This window comes from Mesocricetus auratus, unplaced genomic scaffold (assembly GCF_017639785.1).
Source record: "Mesocricetus auratus isolate SY011 unplaced genomic scaffold, BCM_Maur_2.0 Super-Scaffold_4256, whole genome shotgun sequence".
NCBI classification, from domain to species: domain Eukaryota; kingdom Metazoa; phylum Chordata; class Mammalia; order Rodentia; family Cricetidae; genus Mesocricetus; species Mesocricetus auratus.
This window is the reverse complement of record NW_024429182.1, coordinates 94,862,709-94,880,691: the sequence shown is the minus strand read 5'-3', so window position 1 is coordinate 94,880,691 and position 17,983 is coordinate 94,862,709. Positions and strand designations below refer to the sequence as shown.

General features: G+C 36.8%; 1 protein-coding gene and 1 pseudogene across 1 annotated transcript; one reads left to right on the top strand and one right to left on the bottom strand.

Annotated features, from left to right (window-relative positions):
- The first annotated feature begins 2,004 nt into the window (after positions 1-2,004).
- LOC101832897 lies at positions 2,005-2,932 on the top strand (annotated as a pseudogene).
- Positions 2,933-9,824: 6,892 nt separating this feature from the next.
- LOC101833161 (putative olfactory receptor 52P1) lies at positions 9,825-15,191 on the bottom strand. The gene is made up of 2 exons (XM_005074152.2): positions 14,284-15,191; positions 9,825-9,870 (listed from the first exon to the last, which is right to left on the bottom strand). The coding sequence occupies exons 1-2, from the start codon at positions 15,189-15,191 to the stop codon at positions 9,825-9,827; spliced, it is 954 nt and encodes a 317-aa protein (XP_005074209.2).
- Between the last annotated feature and the right edge of the window lie 2,792 nt (positions 15,192-17,983).

Genomic DNA, 17,983 nt, shown 5'->3' with positions numbered 1-17,983 from the left:
CAAACTCAGGTTTTCATGCTTGCAAGAATATCGCTTTACTGAATGAGTTAACTCCCAATACCATAGATTTATATCTTAAAGAAAACAAGTACTAAGTCTAAAAATGATACCTGTACATAGTTGCTTATTGGACAACTCTTCACAGTAGCATGGTCTAGGAACTATTGTATATTAGCATTTTCATGGATAATGAAAATTGTGATCTACTTCATGTGGAACATCACTCAACTCTAAAAGAACTGAAGATCTTCATATTGGTGAAAGCATCAATGAAAGAGATCCTGTTATGCTAAGGGAATAATTAGGAAAAGAAAAACAACTGTTCTGTAGTACCATTTATATTTGGAAGATGGTAGATTGGTTATTGTCAGAGACTGATGAATGAGAAACAATTGAAGATATGGTTAATAAATTTTATTTTCTGATGTGTGACATAGTGACTGTTTTATAATATGATACTCTTGATCAAACTCTTTAATACTGTACAAAATACTCTATTGTCTTGGCAAGAGTGAAGTCAGATGTGGTTTATCAGGATATTTCTACTACTCTAGGATCCAAAAAGAAATGCTGATTTTTCTCTTGATCTAGTAGATATTTCTCCTATGTTTTCACAGACACAGGTATGTAAGTTACATTTGGTCATCACAGCAGCAGGAAATCAGAATAAAAACCTTGAAGCTTACACATCAAGAGACTAAGATTTTTAGCCAATTTGAGCTTCATTGTTTCCTTTTTCTAATTCTTCAGCCCTCCCTACATGTGCACAGCTGGCAATACAGCACAGCTGCATAGAAAGTCTATTAGTTTGAAACTTAACTAATTGATGGAAAAGTGTACTCTAGTTGACTTAGTAGTTTCTAAAAGATTACAATCATTAAATACTCCCTCAATAAGAAAAAAAGAAAGATGAAAAACTCTGATTTTTCAAAGAGAAGATGTTTGACCTGCAAATTAAACAAAAAGCATTATGATGGGTAAAATACAAAAGAAATACAAAAAAGTGTAAGTATATGTTTTTGAATATCATATAGAATTAGAAAAATAAATCAATCCAAAAACTAGAAGTATATAAGAGTGATGGAAGTCATGACACTGGTAATATTAATATCATCTTTATACAGTAGCTTTTTTATTTTGAGATTAAGTTTAATTACAACATTTCTCCCTTCCCTTTCCTCCATGCAGACATCATTTTACCCAAGAAAATGTTACCCTATGTGGTTTTCCAAGTTGAGCTAGATTAGAATTTGAAGAAAATTTATCTCACTATATTGAAACAAAGGACATTAGATTACAGGCTACAAAATAATAATCACATTAATAGGAAACCTATTAAAATAGATATTTTTAATCATATAAGCATGTCTCATTCAGCATATTTCTACACTGAAGTAGAAAGGACTAGGGTAGGGGTAAAAAGAACTTTAAGAGAGGGACAAGGTGAAACAAGTGAATATCCATGTCATGAAGCATTAAAATAAAGTAATTTTCTTTATCATGTATTATTTAGCACTTGCTGAAACAAAAAACAAATACATCATTGCCCTTTTATGGCATCTTTATTAAATATATAAGTGTTTCTTGGCTTGGACATAACAAAGATGACACTATTTAAATATCAAAGAAGATATTTAATTATTATAGAAAACTGAACTTTACTTTCAATTGAATATTTTTCATAATTATTCAGAAATGTCTTCTTTCTAGAACATATTTAATAAGCTTTTATTTGGAGTGTTTGTGTGTCTGTTATGTATGTTTCTGGTGTGATAGACATGGAAAGAGAAGCAAGTGAGCGAGATGGGTGGAAAACTGAACTCTGAAATAAATTATTCACACCCATAAAAGATATGTAGACATTCTTGGATGTACATAAAGGGGTCTCATCAGTAAAAGTCTCTAATGTGTGAATCTAGGTGAGAACTGAAAACAGAAGAAGTTTCCCCAGTAGATGCTGCCAGTCTAATTGAGAAGCCATAGGCCTGCAGCCTCGAAGGCAGCATGCCCCATCTCAATAGCTCCATCTTCAGGCCTTCAGTGCTGACTCTGACTGGGATTCCTGGCTTTGAGTTATGCAGTTCTGGATTGGGATTCCTTTCTTTGTCATATACATCATTGCTCTTTTTGGAATTTTCTGCTCCTAGTTGTCATCAAAGTTGAGTAAAGCCTCCATGAACCCATGTTCCTCTGCCTAGCAATGCTTGGACCAACAAATATTGCTCTCAGTACTTGCATCTTACCCAAAATGCTAGGAATATTCTGGTTTCACCTTCCAAGCATATGCTTTGATGCCTTTTACAGATGTGTCTGATTCACATATTCCAGTGTATTGAGTCGGGTATTTTATTTGCCAATGGCAATTGACAAATATATGGCAATCTGTGATCCTCTAAGACATGCATCAACTTTTACCCAGAGACTCCTCACACAGATAGTAGTAGGAGTTACATTCAGAGGCTCCCTCTGTGTAGCTCTGTGACTCATTCTCATCAGATACAGGCTGAAATTCTACTGGACCACTGTTGTATTACACTCATACTGTGAGCACATAGCCATCCTAAAGATGGCAACAGAAGACGTTCCTGTTAACAACGTGCTCTTTGTGTCTTTCAGTATTCTTGGACTGGACATAGTTTTTATCCCACTCTCCTACATTAGAATATTTATAACTGTCTTCAAGCTGCCTCAAAAGGAAGCAAGACTCAAAGCTTTTAACACTTGCATTTCCCACATTCGTGTGTTCTTGGAGTTTTATTTCCTGGCCTTCTTCTCCTTTTTTACACATAGATTTGGCTTCCACATTCACATTCTCCTGTCTAACCTTTACCTACTTGTACCACCTTTGCTTAATCCTACTTTTTATGGGGTGAAGACCAAACAGATTTGAGTCCAAGTGTCCAAAATTTTCTATTGTAATTATCCCTCTTGATTTTTCATTTACTTACTTTGGCTTCAAATAGAAAATCTCACTCAAAACTCTTTCATTTTTCTCTCTCTCTCTCTCTCTCTCTCTCTCTCTCTCTCTCTCTCTCTCTCCCTTTCTCTCTTTCTCTGTGTGTGTGTGTGTGTGTGTGTGTATGTGTGTGTGTGTATGTGAAAGCTATATAGAGTCCACCTTGCTACCTTGGCATTTTGTTGTTATTGTTTTGTATTTCATTTGTTTGTTTGTTTAAGAGTGGCCTCTGATGGTCTGGAGTTCACAATTAGACTGCTCTGGAAGGGAAGAGAACCCAAGGGTTCCACTAGCCTTCATCTACCCTTCCAGCCCTTGAACTAAAGTATGTGCCATCATACCCAGCTTTTTACTTAGGTTTAGAGACTGAATTCACATTTGAGCATCAAGTATTTAACCAACTGAGCTATCTTGACAACGCTAAACATTTTTCATGATGAGTATTTAATAAAGTTCCTTGTGAACAGGTACTAAGTTTTAGTTTAACTTGGCTCTCACAACTTGAAAAAACTTTGACTGCTTATTATATCTGTCTCTTTCTGTTCTGATTGTAATGAAACATGAAGCTAATCATGTTTAAAATTAATTTACTATAAAAGACAGTTGTATTTGTATAAATTAAACTCTTAATAATAAACACTTTTCAAAAAGTAATTTTACCTGCTAACATTTTAAATTCTACTTCAAAGTATAAAGTGACATTGGTGCCACTATGTGTGAATTACATTTGAATATATTTAAATTACATTATAACTGAAGATAATAAATTGTTTTATAACTTTTAATCACACTCAGCATCACTATTAGGATGTTTAAATGTAGCTCATTATTTGTATCCTTGAGAATTAAGTACTAATTTGACAATGAAAATTTTAACATATGCCCTAATATTTACTTGTACTTTCTTTATTTAGGATGGCATCTGGTAAGGTTTATGACAGATACACATATAACAAAATTGTTAATATAAACCTCTACCCCAGTAGGAAAATTTGGATCAAGCACAAAGTGAGTAAATGTGATCAACAGTTAATATGCTATTTTTGTGCAAAAAAGATTTAGAAATAGAATAAAAAATGATAGGAAATGTTATACCAACAGTTAACAGATAAAATAGGAGGTCCTCAAATTCAGATATTTCAATGTTTATGTTTGTGATTTCTTCATTGTTTCATATTTCTATAGATCTAGTATCTTGAGTAATTATCTCACTTGCATAAATGAGGAGGTATGTGTAAATGTTTTCTAGATTATTATTTTTTTAAAGTGGGTTGCTGCAAATATTTTTGCACATGATAGAATAATGGGTCTTGGAACTACTCTAAATACCTGGCTTAAAAGTAAAAGACATCAGCCCCTCCAAGACCCCAACCCCAGTGAGTCCAGCTTCAGGTGAGATTGGGTCTCCGGGGGGAACCGCCCACCCATCACCCATCCCCCCTTGATCTTCTGGGCCTCTCCCAGCATCCAGAAGACCCGCCCACACAGGAAAGACATCAGCCCCTCCAAGACCCCAACCCCAGGGAGTCCAGCTTCAGGTGAGATTGGGTCTCCTGCAGGGACTGCCCGCCCATCACCCATCCCGTTTGATCTTCTGGGCCGCTCCCGGCATCCAGAAGACCTGCCCACACAGGAAAGACATCAGCCCCTCCAAGACCCCAACCCCAGCGAGTCCAGCTTCAGAAGACCCGCCCACACAGGAAAGACATCAGCCCTTCCAAGACCCAAACCCCAGCGAGTTCAGCTTCAGGAAAGACATCAGCCCTTCAAAGACCCAAACCCCAGCGAGTCCAGCTTCAGGAGACCTGCCAACACAGCAAAGAAGTCAACAATTCCAAGACCCCAACCCCAGTGAGACCAGCTTCAGGAAAGACATCAGCCCTACCAGGACCCAAACTCCGTGTCAGCATCCCCAGCTTCAGCTGCAGGAAGGAAGGAGACCAGTGGAGACTGAAAGACCCCACCAGCACCCACTGAAAGAAGAGATGGGAAGAAGACAGAATAAGAGATCACTCAGCAATAGAAACACCAACATGACCCCACCAAAATCCAGGGATCCAACACCAGCAAGACCTGAAAAGCACTACATAGATGAAGAAGAGGAGACAGACCTTAAAAATTATTTCATGAAGATTATGGAGACCCTCAAAGAAGAAACGAGGAAATCCCTTAAAGAAATAGAAGAAAACAAACAAAAAAATCCATGAAATGGGGGAAAAATTCAAGAAATAAACAAATATCTCAAAGAATCTAAAGAGCACCAAGAGAGAACAACCAAAAAAATTAAGGAAACAACTCAAACAGTTGAAGGATTGAAAGCTGAAATAGAAACGATAAAGAAAACAAAGAATGAAGGGATGCTGGAAATAGAAAAGCTGGGTAAACGATCAGGAACTACAGATGCAAGTATCACCAATAGAATACAAGAGATAGAAGAGAGAATCTCAGGTGTTGAAGACTCATTAGAGGATATAGAGTCGTCAACCAAAGAAAATCTCAAAACCAACAAATGCTTAACACAAAATATCCAGGAAATATGGGACACCGTGAAGAAGCCAAACCTGAGAATAATAGGTATAGAAGAAGGTGAAGAAATTCAATTTAAAGGTACAGAAAACATATTCAACAAAATCATAGAAGAAAACTTCCCTAACCTAAAGAAAGATATGCCTATGAAAGTACAAGAATCTTACAGAACACCAAATAGGCTTGACCAGAAAAAGTAGTCACCTCGCCATATAATATTCAAAACATCAAACCTACAGAGCAAAGAGAAAATTTTAAGAGCAGCTAAAGAAAAAGGCCAAGTAACATACAAAGGCAGACCTATCCGAATTACACGTGATTTCTCAATGGAAACGATGAAAGCCAGAAGATCCTGGACAGATGTCCTACAAACGCTAAGGGAACAAGGATGCCAGCCCAGACTACTATATCCAGCAAAGCCCTCAATTACCATAGATGGAGAAAACAAAATATTCCATGACAAAGCCAGATTTAAACAATACGTATCCATGAATCCAGCTCTACAGAAAGTGCTAGAAGGAAAACTTAGATCCAAGGAAGATAACTACATTCACAAAGACACAGGCAATATATAATCCCACTTTACAAAACACCAAAAGAAAAAGGGAGGAGAAACTACACAAAATAACTTCACTAACAATAAATTAAGCACAAACAAGGATCACCAATCAATGGTCATTAATATCCCTCAATGTCAACGGCCTCAACTTGCCTATAAAAAGACACAGACTAGCAGAATGGATATGAAGACTGAACCCTTCCTTCTGCTGCATACAAGAAACACATCTCAACATCAAAGACAGACTTTATCTCAGAGTAAAGGGTTGGGAAAAGATCTTCCAATCAAACGGTCCCAAGAAACAAGTGGGTGTAGCAATCCTAATATCTAACAAATTAGACTTCAAATTAAAATCAAACAAAAGAGATGAAGAAGGACACTTCATATTCATCAAAGGAAAAATACATCAATACGAAGTCTCAATTTTAAACATCTATTCCCCAAATACAAAGGCACCTACATTCGTGAAAGAAACACTACTAAAGCTCAAAATGCACATAAAATCTCACACACTAATAGTAGGAGACTTCAACACTCCGATCTCACTGCTAGACAGGACCTCCAGACAGAAACTTAACAAAGAAACAAAAGAACTAATAGAAGGTATGACCCAACTGGGTTTAACAGACATCTATAGAACATTCCACCCAAATACAAAGGGATATACCTTCTTCTCGGCACCACATGGAACCTTCTCTAAAATTGACCACATAATAGGAAACATAGCAAATCTCCACAGATACAAAAAAATTGGAATAACCCCCTGCATCTTATCAGACCACCATGCATTAACATTAGAATTCAACAATAACACAAATCGCAGAAACCCTACAAACTCATGGAGATTGAACAATGCACAATTGTACCATCCCTGGGTAAAGGAACAAATAAAAAAGAAATTAAAGACTTCCTCGATTTCAATGAGAATGAAGACACAACATACACAAACTTATGGGACACTTTGAAAGCAGTGCTGAGAGGAAAGTTTATAGCACTAAGTGCCCACATGAAAAAACTGGAGAACAGTCATACTAGAAAATTAATAGCACAGCTGAATGTTCTAGAACAAAAAGAAGCAAACTCTCCCATGAGAAGCAGACACCAGGAAATAATCAAATTGAGGGATTGAAATCAATCAAGTAGAAACCAGAAAAACACTGAGAAGAATCAATGAAACAAAGAGTTGGTTCTTTGAGAAAATCAACAGAATAGATAAACCTCTGTCGAAACTAACCAAAAGACGGAGGGAGAGCATGCTAATTAACAAAATCAGGGATGAAAAAGGGGACATAACAACGGACTCTGAGGAAATTCAGAGAATCATCAGGGCATACTTTGAAAATCTGTACTCCACAAAATTTGAAAATTTAAAGGAAATGGACAATTTCCTGGATAGATATCACTTGCCAAAACTAAATCAAGAACAGATCAACAATCTAAACAGACCTATAACCCCTAATGAAATAGAAGCAGTCACAAAAGTCTCCCAAACAAAAAGAGCCCAGGCCCAGATGGCTTCAGTGCAGAATTCTACCAGAAATTCAAAGAAGAGCTAATTCCAATACTCCTCAAAGTATTCCACACAATATAAGCAGGAGGCTCGCTGCCAAACTCTTTCTACGAGGCTACAATTACCTTGATACCCAAGCCACACAAAGATACAACTAAGAAAGAGAACTATAGACCAATTTCCCTCATGAACATTGATGCAAAAATACTCAATAAAATACTTGCAAACCGGATTCAAGAACACATCAGAAAAATCATCCACCATGATCAAGTAGGCTTTATTCCAGGAATGCAGGGATGGTTCAACATTAGAAAATCTATCAATGTAATCCACCATATTAACAATCTGTGAAAGAAAAACCACATGATCATCTCACTAGATGCTGAAAAAGCCTTTGACAAAATCCAGCACCCCTTCATGATAAAGGTCCTAGAGAGATCAAGGATAACAGGAACATACCTGAATATAATAAAAGCAATATACAGTAAACCAACAGCTAACATCAAACTAAATGGAGAGAAACTCAAAGCAATTCCTCTAAAATCAGGAACAAGACAAGGCTTTCCACTCTCTCCATATCTCTCCAATATTGTACTTGAAGTTCTAGCTACAGCAATAAGACAACAAAAGGAGATAAAGGGGATACAAATAGGAAAAGAAGAAGTCAAACTTTCACTATTTGCAGATGATATGATAGTTTACATAAGTGACCCAAAAAACTCTGCAAGTTTCCTCCTAGAGCTGATAAACACCTTCAGCAATGTGGCAGGATACAAGGTAAACTCAAAAAAATCAGTGGCCCTATTATATACAGATGATGAAGTGCCTGAGAAAGAAATCAGAGAAACATAACCCTTTATAATAGCCAAAACAGCATCAAATATCTGGGGATAATGTTAACTCATACAGCCTCTTTGGAAATCAGTATGGAGATTCCTCAGGAAAATGGGAATTAATATACCACTAGACCCAGTAATTCCACTCTTAGGCATATATCCAAATGAGGCAAGTTCATACAACAAGGGCATCTGCTCCACTATGTTCATAGCAGCATTATTTGTAATAGCCAGAACCTGGAAGCAACCTAGATGCCCCTCAACTGAAGAGTGGATAGAGAAAATGTGGTACATTTACACAATGGAGTATTACTCAGCAGAAAAAAACAATGGAATCTTGAAATTCACAGGGAAATGGATAGCACTGGAAGAAACCATCCTGAGTGAGGTAACCCAGTCGCAAAAAGACAAACATGGTATATACTCACTCATATATGGATTTTAGACATGGATCAGGATAGTGCCAGTCTGCACTTCCACTGATAGAGAGTCTGGGAAACAGGAAAGTACCTAAAAGATATGCATATATGCATAGTACCCAAGAGAAGAGGATTGAGACAAGATCCCCTGAATGGATGGGGAACAAGGCGAGGGGTGGGGGGAGTGGGACCTGGGAAGAAGATTGGGGGTGAAGAGGAAGAGAGTTGGTCATGGGGGAACAGGAAGTTGAGGGGTGGGGGTAGAATAGGGGGAAGAAGGAATCATAGGATCGAATACAGATCAGGCACCAGAGCGACCTCTAGTGATCTAAAGGGATAACACCAATTGGCAAGCTAAGCAATAGTGGAGAGACCACCTCGAATGCCCATTCCTGATAATGAACTTGATGTCTATAACCATCCGGGAGCCTTCATCCTGTGACTGATGGAAGCAGAGGCAAACACATAATTAATCACTGAACTGAACCCAAGGAACCCAGTGACAGAGAGAGAGGAGTGATGAGCAAATTGGCAAAGAATGGGCTGGCAAAACCAGCAGAGACAGCTGATCTGAACAGGGGAGAGCTCTTAGACCCCAGACCTACAGTGAGGAGGCCAGCATGGGGACTGATCTGGACCCCCCCAAATGTGAGTGTCAGCGAGAAGGCCTGGGCAACCTATGGGGCCCTGAGCTGTGGATCAGTGTCTATCCCTGGTATACAAACAGTCTTCGTGTGCCTATAGCACAAAGTGGGATGTTCTCTCAGCCTGGACTCTTAGGGGAGTGCCTGGACCCTACCCAGAGTAAAATGACAGACTCTAGATATCCCCTATGTGGCAGGATTTGGCAATAGGGTGGAAGGGTGGGGGGGGAAGAGGAGTGCGGGAGGAGGGGAGGGAAAGGGAACTGGGATTGACATGTAAAACAAGCTATTTAAAATTAAAATAAAAAATGATTTAAAAAAACTAAAAGACAAGAACAGACAGATCAAGGATTATGATTTAAGAATACAGCCAACTAGTAGTAAATGGAGTATTTAATATGTGAACTAAATAAAGTCTTCCTTGTTCTGTATTATACTTACTTGTTATAGTATGTTTATTCTATGCTTTTGATATTGCCTACCCATGTTTACATTCAAAATGATTGATAAAAGTAGTGTGGTTTCAGAGTTCTCCATAAAAAATGTAGGTTATTCATAATGTAGTAGAAGTTGAACTTGGACTTTCCTTTTGATTTATTATTTCAATTTAATTTTTTAAAGATGTATTCATTTTATTTTATGTATGTGAGTGTTTTCTGTAGGTATGTTTGTGTACCATGATAGTATCTGGTGGCCCATAGAGATCAAAATAGGGCAATAGATCCCCTATAACTGGAGTTGCAGACTGTTTTGAGCCACTCTGTGGGTGTTGGGATTTGATCCAGGACCTCTGCAAAAGTAGAAGCTACTCTTAATCACTGAACCATCTCTTTAGCCCTGAGGACTGTTTTTATGAGCAGTGAAGACCATCTGTCCTATATTTACATACTTATTTATTTATTGCTTTATTCTTCTAGAGTCATTGTCTTCCATAGTGTTGTCAAGCTATATTATATCAAGATGTGCATGCAGTTTTGTGATTTGAACAAATATTCAAGTGAATAAAATATTGTCCTTAGTGTCACATATTTTTTCTCATGCACTCAATAAGTACTCAATAAGTAATGTCTTGGATTAATTCTCTCATGCTTGTTTCAGTGTTTGTACTTGGTACCACTGAAACCAGAAATTTAAAGGATGGAAGTCCATAGACAAAATCTACCTGTCTTGCTGACAAAATGAATAGTTAAGAAAACTGAATTCTTTACATATCCACTTGACAGCTGTAAACTGACTATTGGAAACTAGGCAGCATTTTATCCCTATATTGCTGTTAGGTCCTGAAGAAACCCAGGACAAAGGGCTAACCCAGGTGCCTATTAACATATCAATGTGGACACTGGCTGCCACTGTTACAGTGGGCTCTTCTCAGCATTTCTCATCCCAGCCCCCACCCTAACCTTCTCCAATCCCTGAGCCTCACTTTCCTTCCTCCAGATTCTCTTCTCTATATAATCTAGCCATTTCAGTCGTACATTCTCTTTGCTCTGCTCTTGGTTCTCTTTGCCCTCTTGTTCTTCTTTTATCTACCTCTTTCTTCTCTGCCTCCTTTATTCTCCCTCCCTCCCCCTTTATAGTCTGATCTATTCTGCAGGCCATGTTCAGTCTGGACACTTTCAGATGCCTCTAGTTGTCCTCTCCCTCACATGTTACAATAAAAACCTTCTACTCAACCATACCTAGGAGCAGTCATGGCCTCATTTTCATTCTTCTCTCATATATAAAGACTATTTTAATTAAGAAATAATAAAATTCCAATAATATTTAATTTTATGCTAACTTTGTAAGGTTTCTAATGAATAGTAGATGTGATGAAATTACACACAGACATTTGGAAAGCCTAAACCTCACCTTAGGATAAAAGTCACAAATATCAAATAGAACAAAACTTATAGCTGGAAATTTGCATCTAAGGTATAAGTAAATCCTCAAGTTTTTGAGAATTTAACCACTCATGCTGTATTGTGGTGGGCACTTCTGCAATGTATGAATGGCTGTGGAATTACATACTCCCAAATTTCCCATCGTTTTTCAGCAGGGATTCTTTCACAACTTCACAAACCACATGCTTGTTCTTCCTCTGCTATACAGTCAACATCATTGTGTGGAAGAAACCTGAACTCTGACTCCTTTGTCAAAGTCTACTTGGGTGACCTTGAATTTACTGTACAGGCTACTTTTAATTTTGGCCTCCATATAATGCACACTTTAATATCTAAATTATTCTTCTCTAGTGACTTAGGAGCTGTATTTAGTCTGAAGTAAGATCTGTTTAATCTGTATGTCTAATGCTGGAGAAGTAGTCTTGGAAGTCTCGGGGCAAGGCAGTCTTCACTGTCCCATTCCTGATCATTTTCTTTCTGACATTGTCAACACTACAGCACAAGGTTTTTACCAACTCTACTGCCTCAGCTCATGCAGAGGATCAAGCTGTGTCACAGGTCTGTGTTAAGAACTCTTATATTACCATAAAATCTGCACCAAGTTCTTTACCTGAGTTCTGAGTGTATCCCCAAGGACTGTACAATGGCTGTATTTATCTACTAGAGTGTTGCTTCTTAAGGTTTTTCTACTTGCTGAACTTTTTCTCTCAAGTACTTTTTCATCTACCTTCATGTAGGTACATATAGGAAGCTTACCAATCAAATATTAATGCCATAAATCATAAAGAATTTTTGACACCATTTTCTGGATTCATATAAATTTATTAGTTATTAAAGACTAAGGAACTATTATATACTATTAAGAAGATGTACTTGCTTAGATGTGCATATTGAAACTTACCTGAACACCTGATACTGCAAAATATAAATTATCTCTAGTGCTTTTTATAATTGATCTATATTTTGATTTTATGATCAATAATTTAGAAAATTCTGCTTCTCGTAAATATGCAGTACAAAACTGCAAAAGTATGTTTAGGATCATTTCAGAGATTACTAGAAGTTTGGTCTCAATTCCAATGCCAAATTATTGAACAGTTTCTTATGAAACTCATGTCAGTTATTTAAACACTATTTTCAATATCAAAATCTTTAGGGCTGGAGAGATAGTTCAGCAACCATATCAAGAAGCTCACAGGCACTATAGCCCAAGCTCCAGGTGATATGATGCTATCTTCTAGCTTCCACAGGCCCCACAAATGTGTAGATCCATACACACAAATGCACACACATAAATAAAAATAAATCTTTTTTAAAAACTATTTTAAAAATTAGCATAATACATTCAAACACACACTACTTACATTCTGAAGAATAATGAAGAAATTACTAAAGTTCCTGTTTTCTGTAGTTAAAACATGACATTTATATAAAAGAAGAAAACTTTTCATATAATCCATTACATACAAAGATCTCAATTCTTAGCCAAGGAGGTTCAAGCAACTTCCATTGGCATTACATGGTATGACTGCATGCACAATACAGATTGCATATGCTGGGTGTTCAGAACTTTATCACTCAGTATAACATAGGCAGTTATAACCAGAAACTCCTTTTGTTCAGCATTTATTTAATTTGGATTTGTTATTTGGTCATTTCAGATTCAGAAATGTTCTTTATTATTGTCAAATATTTTGCAATCTGCTATGAAGATCTGCTACCTTAGATGGCACTTAATTCAAGGATGTTTGAACTAAGAATGATAGTGACGGTTCACTCCTTTAATCCCAGTGCTTGGAAGAAAGAGGCAGGTGGATCTTTGTCAAGTTGAGGCCAGCCTTGTCTACAAAGCAAGTTCCAGGACATCTAGGGCTACACAGAGAAACCCTGTCTTTAAAAAATCTTTGAACTAAAGCAAAGCTCTTTTTATGTTGGTTCCTTTTCTTTTAATGTTTACACTAGGTTCATTTAAAAAATTAAGTCCGTAACTTGTTCTTCTTTATGCACTCTAGTGACAGGGTTATTCCTATGTTTGCCATTTTGCCAGTTTTTATTTCTTCTAAGAATTTCTGAAATGTCTCAACTATCATATTAATTGGTATTTGTTATCTCATCATATTGATATCTACAATCACCTCAATATCATTAGTTCTTTGAATAGTGCAATGTATATTAAATAATGAAAAATGAAATCAATATTTCACCTGCATTCTCTTCACATAGATTTGAATCTTTGAGCTATATTAATTTCCATGTCTCAGAGAACCATCTGAATGTGCTGATAAGGGAAGCATTCCATTTTAGATCAATTCTTACTGACTGTGATTCTGTTTCCTCTTCCCACATTCTAGAATGGCAATTTGCCATGTAACCTCATTTCTCTGATAAATGGAGAAAAGTTATTGAAGATGTTTACAAGTCTTAATATACTAGAATTAAAACTACCATTTTTACAATTATTTTACTTTGGAATAAGACACTAAATATACATAAATTTATCTCTAGTTACAGACAGAGAGAAATACACAAGTAGATAGGTGATGATGGATAAATGTGTTTATATTAAACCAAAACTATAGCTGGGCTTTGTGTCACACACCTTGAATCCCAGAGAAACAGAGGCAAACGGATCTCTGCAAGTTGAAGGCCAGTCCTGTTTACATAGCAAGTCCTTGTCTCAAAAAGAAAAAAGAAAAAGAGAAAACAGAACTGTGAAATTTGAAGATATTCAATGAAATGGTGAATAATTTTATTAGCAGTTTTCCTAAAATTAAATATTGAAAATAAATACAGAAATATGATATTTAATATTTTCTATTAAATAGTATTTTCAAGACAGAGTGGCAACTAAGGCTAATGCACTATTACTGTGAAAAATGCATTCTTCCAACAAAAGTTGTATCAATATGTTTTAGTATTCAGAAATCTTCTTAAACAGAAAAAACCCAACACGCGGTCACGAATCTGTTTGGTCTTAACACCATACACCAAGGGATTTACTGTGGGGGACACTAACAGGTACAGGATTGCAAAGATTATATGGGCACTTGGAGGCACATTCTTGCCAAAATGATGAGTTAAGAAACTGAACAATGCAGGTGTGTAGAAAGCAAGAATGGTGCAGACATGGGCCACACAGGTGCCCAAGGCTTTAGAGCAAGCTCTCTGGGAAGAGAGCCGAAACACTGCCTGGAGAATTTTTATGTAGGATGTGGCTATGAGCATGAGGTCAAACACCGCTACTGACAAGGCCACTAAGATTCCATATATTCTGTTCACATCGGTGTTAGCACTAGCCACCTTCACCACAGTCATGTGCTCACAATAGGCATGATTGAGAACATACTTGGTATAGTACAGAAGTCTTTTAATGAAAAGGGGACATGGCATAATCATAAGTATAGCTCGGCTTAAGCCAACTAGGCCTGTTTTAATCACCATGGGTGTTGTTAGGATTGATGCATATCTCAGTGGGATGCAAATGGCCACAAAGCGATCAAAAGCCATAGCCACTAGGATGGCTGACTCCATGATACAGAGAGTGTGGATAAAAAACATTTGTGTTAGACAGACATCAAAGTCGATCCAATGTGCATCAAGCCAGAAGATGCCAAGCATCTTCAGAGCCGCAGAGCAAGTAAGACACATGTCATTCATTGCCAGCATACAAAGGAAGAAATACATGGGCTGGTGGAGACTTGGCTCTAGCTTGATGGAAGTAATGATTATGCTGTTCCCCAGCAAGGTCAGGACAAATAGGAGACAGACGAGGATGCTAATCCAGCAGTGAAAGTTTTCCAACCCAGGAATACCAACCAGAAAGAAATATGCAATGTGTTGTGCAGCATTGCCTTCCATGTTAAACTTACGGATGCTGCACAGTAATAATACAGTAACCAAAAAATGCCCACCAGCAGAAAGAAGGGTTATTAGGTGAGTTTTAAATGTCTGTATTGTGTAATCAAGAGTCACTATATAAACCCACCTTGAAGGTCTAGTGGTAACAGATCTGCATTCAGAGGCACAGGATCTGCATTTGCAAAGGAAACTATTATATTCACCTAGATTTTTCAGATTTAACATGTGATTAAATCCTACAACACACAATTTAATTACTGTTATGTGGGCATTACTATAGCATACATACATACAAATCAACAATTGGCAGACATTTCAAGAAATCACTTATCATAGGATACTGCTATCCTTAAGAGAGAGGTCTAGTTAGTTGTTAGAATTCAAACAAGAAAGCTAATAAGAAAAAAGCAAATCCAATCATAGAAAATAAGTGCTTCATAATCCATCAAAGGTGAACTTATATGTACTTTGTGTTCACAAACTAAACATTATACATATTTAAATATCTTTTACTTCATTTTCCACTTCAGAGCTGGGTGATGCTTCATTCGTGAGCAGAAGAGGCTGGTGTTTTGGTGAGAAAATGAAGAAAGAAACAGAACAAAAATTAGATTGGTTATTTCAAAGTTGTTTTTCTTATAAGGTGGAGACAGGCAGACAAATCAATAAAGAAATTACACACTAGTTGCCATTAGGTCACTATAGGCTGCTTTTTTATAATGACTAATGCCAACTGCAAGTCTTATTTGGCATTTTTGACCCTTATTTTGATGCTTAGTTTTTTGTTTTTTATTTTTTGGTTTATTGAGACAGGGTTTCTCTGTGTAGGCCTAGCTGTCCCTGAACTTGCTAGACAAGGCTAACCTCGAACTCACAGAGATCCGCCTGCCTCTACCTCCCAAGTACTAGGATTAAAACCATGCACCACTGCTGCCTAGCTTCTTAGGTTCTTTTTAAAAAGCACTTACTACATTTACTTTATTCTGTGTAGTATACATACATGTGGAGGTCAGAAGACACAATCATTTCTTTGTATGCCCTAGAAATTGAACTAGGTCACCTGGTTTAGGATTAGGCACATTTCCTCTCTGAGCTATCTAAACAGGTCTGTTATTCACCTAGTTTTGCATTCATTTTGGTGACTTAGAATTTTATCATGATTGACACCATGGTGATTTTCAGTCAGGGCTCAGAGTACAGGAAGATCGTAATTTCAAACAGTGACCTACAATTATTTTTCATTAACAATATTAACTCCATATGAAGATCTCTTGATGGACAAATCCCCATAAAATATAAAATGGAAGAATAATCATTTATTTTTGTGCTTTAAGGTAGTCTCAAAGTATTGTTCATAAGAACTTTAGTTGATGATGATGATGATGATGATGATGATGATGATGATAACAACAACAATAATCCAGTTTCCTTGCTGAGCCACAGGCCCTTGCTCCAGCTCTGGCTTTCATCTTTTCTGGTGACAGTGTGAATCAAAGACTCAGCAATTTGCAGTGTTGCTCTCAGCAAAAAAAAAAAAACAAACAAACAAAAAAAAAAAAACTACTTGTTCAGGACTCTTCTGACTGTATTCTAAAGCTTCTAACATGGCCATCTCTCATTCTCAGAGTCTAGTTTCCACCTACCACTCAAATGATTAAATATTAACTAAAAATCTCCATTACACAGCTTTTCAAATATTGCCAATGGGAATTATTCATGTCTGAATGTCCAAATAATAGCTTCATGTGGAAAAAAACTAGCATGGTCTGTGCATTCTGTGTTTAATCAGTTGCTGCTCAGGACCTAAGTATATTATTTCCTAAGGTATTTTGTGAGGAATTAAAAAGAAGTTGCCAGGGATTTTTCAAACACATCAAAAACTTAGAAAATATTTTTTAATCATTATAGGAAAAATTTATTTTTTAAAATTGCCATATAGCAGATGAAGCTTAGAGCAATAAAGAAATTAAAACAAGATACAAACCTTGAGCTCTCAGGTTACAATATGTTATACTGTGATTTTACTAAACAGTTTCTATGTGTCATCCCTCATGTGACATAGTCCTCTGGGAGAGCTATTAAGCCATTGTCAGCTCTCCTCCTTGCCTCTAGGAGAATCAAACGTGTGGGGCTAATGGAAGCTGGAAGAGCATGATAAACAGGTACATGGTGCTTTGTGACAGTAAGAAGGAAATTAGCTCACCTAGAAATAAATCATAAAATTAGGCAAGTAAACTTTGCTAGTGTATAAACAAGCAAACATATCCTTGGCAAATCTATCATTTCAATAAAGTGATTTTTTCTGATAATGTTACTTACCTACATGAGGACAATATATGAAATCTATTTTTAAGTGATTTCCACTAGGATAAGTTTCTTTACAGACCACAGATATGATCTTCTTGTCACATCCCTTCTCCTCCTAAGAGAGTCATTTCTGTCTCCCAGGTTTTTGGTTTTTTTGTTTTGTTTTGGTTTGTTTTTTTTTTAATCTAGAGATGGCCATTTTCTATAGGAGGGTCATTTTCTTTTTGTTATTGTTGTTAATTATTTCTTTACATATAACTGAAAATGATGTTACAGTACATAAGTTATTTACAACTGTGCAGAACACACACTTGTTTTTAAGCAGTAACTTAGATTCCAGCTCATCAGTCTTCTGCCTCAGCCTCCCAAATGGATGGAGTATGCATGTGCACAAGCAGGCCTGGCTTCAACAATAATGTTTAAATAGAATTGAAAGGACTTGCAAAAAGGTAGGTTCAAAACAGAAAACATACTACCTCTTCACT

Coding starts and splice junctions, on each gene's coding strand:
- LOC101833161 (XM_005074152.2), bottom strand. CDS start 15,191: ATGGAAGGCAATGCTGCACAACACATTGCATATTTCTTTCTGGTTGGT. Junction 9,871..14,283: donor AAACAGATTCGTGACCGCGT/GTTGGGTTTTTT, acceptor ATACAGAACAAG/GAAGACTTTATTTAGTTCAC.